This window comes from Monodelphis domestica, chromosome 1 (genome assembly GCF_027887165.1).
Source record: "Monodelphis domestica isolate mMonDom1 chromosome 1, mMonDom1.pri, whole genome shotgun sequence".
Classification (NCBI taxonomy): domain Eukaryota; kingdom Metazoa; phylum Chordata; class Mammalia; order Didelphimorphia; family Didelphidae; genus Monodelphis; species Monodelphis domestica.
The window spans coordinates 716,886,377-716,892,376 of NC_077227.1; the positions used below are offsets into that span (position 1 = coordinate 716,886,377).

At 54.0% G+C, this 6,000-nt stretch overlaps 1 protein-coding gene across 3 annotated transcripts in view; it reads right to left on the bottom strand.

The window, feature by feature from the left end:
* Positions 1–5,297, bottom strand: part of NDRG4 (NDRG family member 4) — a 78,335-nt gene extending 73,038 nt beyond the window's left edge. The window contains exon 1 of one of the 3 annotated variants that reach the window (XM_056811690.1): positions 5,255–5,297. Coding sequence is in view for 2 of the 3 variants with exons in the window: in XM_007477542.3 (XP_007477604.1) it covers positions 3,080–3,116 (37 nt within the window). In the remaining variant the exon portion in view is untranslated. Of the gene's footprint in view, positions 1–3,079; positions 3,676–5,254 lie in introns of those variants that run through there. The other 2 variants (XM_007477542.3, XM_007477544.3) reach the window with 2 other exon arrangements.
* Positions 5,298–6,000: the final 703 nt, after the last annotated feature.

The following is a 6,000-nucleotide window of genomic DNA, read 5'->3' on the forward strand; positions in this document are numbered from 1 at the left end:
ACTCAATGGACTTTAGGGACATTCCTCACCACCTCCCCATTAATATGCAAAGAAAGAAATACAGCCAGAAAAATGAATCCCCTGGAAGAGGTCAAAATCTATTCAATTTTGTGTTATTTGAAGTTGCAATTACATAAAACATGGTCATTGGTTCCAGCTCAATATGCAGTGTAAGTCCTAATAATGTGAACACTTCAGGGGATTCATTATTCATACTAATCAGGACCTTGCTATATGCTGTGGATCCCCAAGCTAGTATTGGGACCCAGGAGTCCTGACTCCCAGTACAATGGTTCTAAAAAGAAGCAGGGGGTTCTTTTCCCTCTGGTTGCTACAGTTCAATGCTGATGCGCTTGTGTTTAGGCTCTAAAGTATTACTTCTTAAAAGCAGAATAGCCTGCAATAACACCCATATAAAAATATTAGTAGCCTGGGAGAATGTCCTTCTTGAATTGATGACCTCAGTTCTAAGAAGGCTACCTTGCTCATCTTTGGAAAGCCTCAGAATCCCTTCCTTCCCTGCCCCCTTAAAGTCCTCCTGCTTTTGAATCTCATTGCTGCTCCCTGCTTAGTCAGAGAGCCTTGAAAACCTCAGGTTACTTTCAGGATCCTTGTCATTAGGTACCCCACCATCCCCCCCCAGAGGCTTCAGTGTCCTTTCTATAGGTAGCTTTTCTACAGTGCTTTAAAACTTAAAAAACTCAGAAACCAGAAAAATTGCTTGTGAACCTTCATTTGATGAGAAGGGAAGGAAGGCAAATTCAAGGAACAATTGGTGGTAAGATTTATCAAGGGAGGGAAGAAGGGAGGTCCTCCTAGCAAATTCCCTTTGTTTCCAAAGGGAGAAGCTTGCCTGAGCTTTCCCCATTTTGGAATTTCATGTCCCTGTGCGTGGAACCTCAGCCCAGGGAACAGGGAACAGGCACACCCTGGCTCTCAGTATTCAAGTGATCTCCTCTCCTCTGCTCCTTCCCTTCCCAAGCCTAACTAATGGCTTCTTTATACTCCTTTTTTAGCTTCTTTTCCTTCCTTCCTTCCTTCCTTCCTTCCTTCCTTCCTTCCTTCCTTCCTTCCTTCCTTCCTTCCTTCCTTCCTTCCTTCCTTCCTTCCTTCCTTCCTTCCCCCTTACCTTCTATCTTAGAATCATTACTAGGTATTGGTTCCAAGGCAGGAGTGGTAAGGACTAGGCAATGGGCATTAAGTGACTTGACTAGTCACACAGCTGGGAATATCTAAGTATCCAAGGAATCCTTCTCTTGGGGGTGGAGGTGGTGAAGGGGAGAAAAGGCACCAGAACAGATGCCTTTACTCTTTCTGTCCTCATTTTATAGGAGGGCCAGCATGAGCAATCAAAAATCCTGCCTTTACCAAGATGAGCAAAGGAGCCTTCTTAGAACTGAGATCATCCAATGGAAAAGGACATTCTCCCTGGCTACTAATATTTTATGTGGTTATTGCAGACTGTATATGTGTGTGTAGATAGATAGATAGATAGATAGATAGATGGATGGATGGATAGATGGATGAATGGATAGATAGGTGGATAGATAGATATAGATGGATAGATAGATGGATGGATAGATAGATGGATGGATATAGATGGATAGATAGATGAATGGATAGATGGATGGACAGATGAATGGATAGCTGGATAGATAGATAGATAGATAGATAGATAGATAGATAGATAGATAGATGGATATATAGATGAATGGATAGCTGAATGGATGGATAGATAGATGGATAGATAGATAGATGGATGATAGATGAATGGATAGCTGGATGGATGGATAGATAGATGGATAGATAGAGATAGATAGATAGATAGATAGATAGATAGATAGATAGATGAATGGATAGATGGAAAGACAGACCTGGGGGGTTTTGCCTTTGCTTGGCTCTCTCTATTCTAGCCACTAGTTTCTTGGGCTTGTACTTTTAGGCTAGGGTGTATATATGTGTGTGTATTTGGGGAAGAGGCTGAAAAAGCTCTCGGGGGTGAGCTGCAGAATCCCTCAAGGACGGGCCCAACAACCCCACCATCGATCATGTCCACCAAGTCACTCACTCCTATGATCCTCCAAAGCCCGTTTCTCTAGCCGTTCTGATTCTGCTCACAGCAAGCAATCAGGACAACATTTGTAAAGTCTTTTGTAAAACTTGAAAGCACTCTAGAAAAGCTGCCTATAGAAAGGACAGCCAGCCAGAAACCTGGGAGGGGGGGGGGGTAGAGACAGAGTACTGTACCTAAGGACAGGGATCCTAAAAGAAGCCGGAGGGTCAGAGCCATCGTCCCTTGGCTTTCAAGGCTCTCTGACTACCCCGGGATCAGCAGTGGGTCTTATTCACTCTGAACGAGCACTGTCTTGTATGTTGGTAATATGTTGACCAAGGAAGACCTAAATTCAAATCCTGCCTCAGACACAATCGCTCGGTGCCAATTTCCTCCTCTGTGAAGTAGGGATAATGTCTCACTGGGGTTTTGAGAGCATCAAATAAGACGACGACAGTAGGGCATTTTTTTTTAAGTGATAGAGAAATGCTAGCTGTTACTGTGGTGGTTATTATTATTCTTATTAATATTATGTGCACACGTCACCCCGATACTGGGCTGTAAGGTCCCTCGGGGCAGAGTCTATTTCATTTCTCACTTTTGTGTCCGGGTTCTCCCGTAGCAGCCGCTTAATAAGGCTTGACTTGAATTTAAATAAATACAAAGGGGTGGATGGAGGGAGCTGGAAAATTCAAGTCCTCAGGGACATTTACCCCATTAACTCCGAAGCACCTTTCGGCTACTTACCGGTCTCCATTTCCCATTCATCCTCCCTCATCTCCCAACCTTAGAGCAAATACAACACGAGACTTTCCCTCAACCCCCCACCCCAGACTCGGCAGCCTCGAACCACTAAGAGCCGGCCGGCACCTAGGACAGGGCTCGCCGGGCTACGGAGCCAATCTGGGCGGAGAGAAACTAGCAAGTCCGCAGGGAAAGTAATTAACCGTCTTTCGCAGCCCCCTGAAAGAAACCCCATTAGGGCACCCGCAGACACACACTCGCACGCCCCGCTGTGGCATTTACCTGTTAACAATTCTATCTTATGTCCTAGCACCTTCATCTCTGCTTTCCCTGCCCACAACAGGTGCCCCAAAGCGTCAAGGGCCAAGCTACAGAGGAAAGGCTGTGAAGTCTCGGGAGACAGAGATGCCTCGGGCAGCCTGGCAGCGAGGACCGAGGGAGCGCGCAGCAGTGGCCCGCGAAGCCTGGCGGGGTCCCGCGATGCCCAGCCCGAGGCGAGGCGGCAGGCACAGCCGGGAGCGCCGCGAGCAAGGAGCAAGTGAAGCTGGCTGCCAGACTAGTCAATGCAGATAAGTAGCAGCCTCGTGGGCTTAAAAAAAAAAAATCCACCAATTGCATGAATGCGAACCCACAAAAGGGGGCTGTAACCTGGCCCCGTAGATGGGGTGAACCAGGAGGATGGGGGGGGGTGTTTGAAGACGAAACAACCTCAGCTGCAACCCAGGAAACCAGCCCCCGCACCCTCCCCACCCGAAAAAAAAGGAGGAGACTTTTCTTGCGTGAAATGTCCCCGGCGTCGGCACCCGAGGAGCAGCCGCGCGTGGCGTCCGCACAATGTCACCCGGCAAACCCCATCCAGAGCCGGCCCCACCCCGCCCCCGTTGCCGCCGCCCCCAAACCAGATGGGCACCTTCTTTAGGGAAGAACAATAGCAAGGGAGGGGCGGGGTAGCGAGAGCTAAGGAGATTCCAACCCCATCTGGGTGGTGCGGGTGCGAGCGCGGGGCCGGTGAGGGGCTAGACGCCTCCCGCAGACGAGACGAGTCAAATGCGCGGCGGCGGGAAAGCTCCCAGTCCGCGGGCTGTAGCGGACTCGGGGCTCCCGGCTGGGAGGCGCCAGTTTAGGTGGCCGCGGGAGGGAGATCCGGGAGGACGAGGCAGGGCTGGGCATCTCCCGCCGTCTGAGACAGAGGGAAGGGGCTCATTGCCAAGGGTCCCAGTGCCCCCAGAAGAGGCAGGGTATACCGAGGTGTCCGAGTGGGGGTTCTGGAGGAGGGACAGGGGGGATAGCCACAGACTTACCCGCTCACTGCCCCTCAGCCGCCGCCGCCCTCTTCCTCCTTCTCCTCGCAGGTGCCAGCCCCTTTGGGGAGCCCCGGGTCCCCGCTCTCGTAGGTTCCCTTTCTTCCTGGGGTGGGGGGCGAGGGCGGAGCAATCCAGGTGTGTGTGGGGGCGAGGGGGCACGCGAGAAAGGGTCGAGTCTGGGCGCCCCTGGGGCTGTCCAGGGCTCGCGGAGTCTCCGGCTCCTCCGGCGCTGGGCGGGCTCCGGGCAGGCTTGGGGCCTGGGGGAGAGAGGCGGCTACGTGGCCGGCTTAAATGGGGGCTGCACCACTGCGTCAGGGTGGGGAGGGGGCAGGGGAGAAGGAGGCTCCCCGGGCTACGGACTAATCAAATGCGGCCGACAGCGGGACAAGCCTGGGTCACAGGAACCCAAATCCGAGACCCCCCCTGCCCCCCCCTCCGGCCTTCCCACCTCTTTTCGCTCCCCTCCCCTCCCGGCCACACTCCTCCTCCCGAGCTGGGGACTGCTGGGATATCTGGGATATCCGCCTTTAGACACAGCCAGGGGAGGGGGCGCCCCTCCGAGCGGGGCGTTCGGGGCTGGGTCCGCTCCCGGGCCCAACCTGGCTCGGCTCCGGCGCCCCCGAAAGCAGCCGGCCGAAGCCGTCGGCTAGCCTCGGGAGGGGCACCCACGCCCGCTGCCTTTGTTTCGAAGCTCGGAGTGGTCGAGGGCGGAGAAGCTCTACTGGCTGGTGGGAGATGAGGACCCACCCCCATCTCCTGCCCCCTTCCGTGGAAGGGCGGGAGAAAAGGAGGCGGGGGTGGGGGCGAGGGACGGAGCCAGGGAGGGAAGCCTCCCCCCCCCCAAGCTTCGGCCTTTGTTTCAGGTCATTAGGGGTTCCTTCGCTGGTTTGTTTCTTCCGGGGACGGAGGAGGGGAGTCCTCATCCCCAAAGGCCCTCCTAGGATTGGGGCTGGGGGCTGGTTCAAGGCCATCGAGTGGTGTTCTCTAACACTCCCTCACTCCCATTTTGCCCCGGAGCTCACCCCGTCACCAAATGCGCTTCTGACCCAGTCTAGAACCCTCGAACTCCAGGGGGAAAAGCTCTGTCCAGAGAGCCGCAGCTCTGGGATGGGGAGCAGGGGGCATCGGTAGAGCCCGCAGGGAATGGGCCCACCTGGGAGCCTCTTCACTCCAAGTCCCGAGCGCCCATCTGCCCGCCGCTAACTCGGGCCAAAGCGTACACCGCCGGCTCTGGGGCCAGGGGAGGACCTTGCCGGCAGCGTCCGGCCTCCAGGCCCTCGCCAGAGTGGCGGGACTGTGTGCTGGCCGGACGATAGCGAAGTTAAATGCCAAGATACCACTGTCCGCGGCTCCTTGCCTGGCCCCAGGCCAGCACCTCACATGTCACAACAAACAGCCATGCTCCCGGCTTCTCTCTCAGGTGGTCTCCCGTAAAACAGGCGCCTGCAAAGAACGCCCTGGAGCCCCCAGCCCGAGCCCCCGAAGCCCTCTCCCCAATCTTCAGACTCCCGCAGACCCCACCCTAGATCCAAGGAACTAGGCGACCTCCCAGCCAGAAGCCACTCCAAGTTCATCCCGGGTGTGTCTCATCTACACCGCGGGGCACTTTGGGCGATTTCATGCTTTTGTTTATCTTTGAAAATCCTTATTGTAGTGCTCTATAAACATCATTTACAAGGTCTAGACTCCTTCTCAGGCTCACTGGAGAGACTGCTGGGCTGGAGTGTTTTACAAGGAAGAAGAATAATGCTAATAATGAAAATGATTCATTGTGTGTGCGTGCATGAGTGTTCAATGCAGAATGTGCCTTTGTTTACTCTCTCACAGTCTGCCGCAGGAGCTAATCCCCCTCCTTCCCCCCCAACTCACCCCTTTGGAAAGGATGCTCTAAACTTGCAC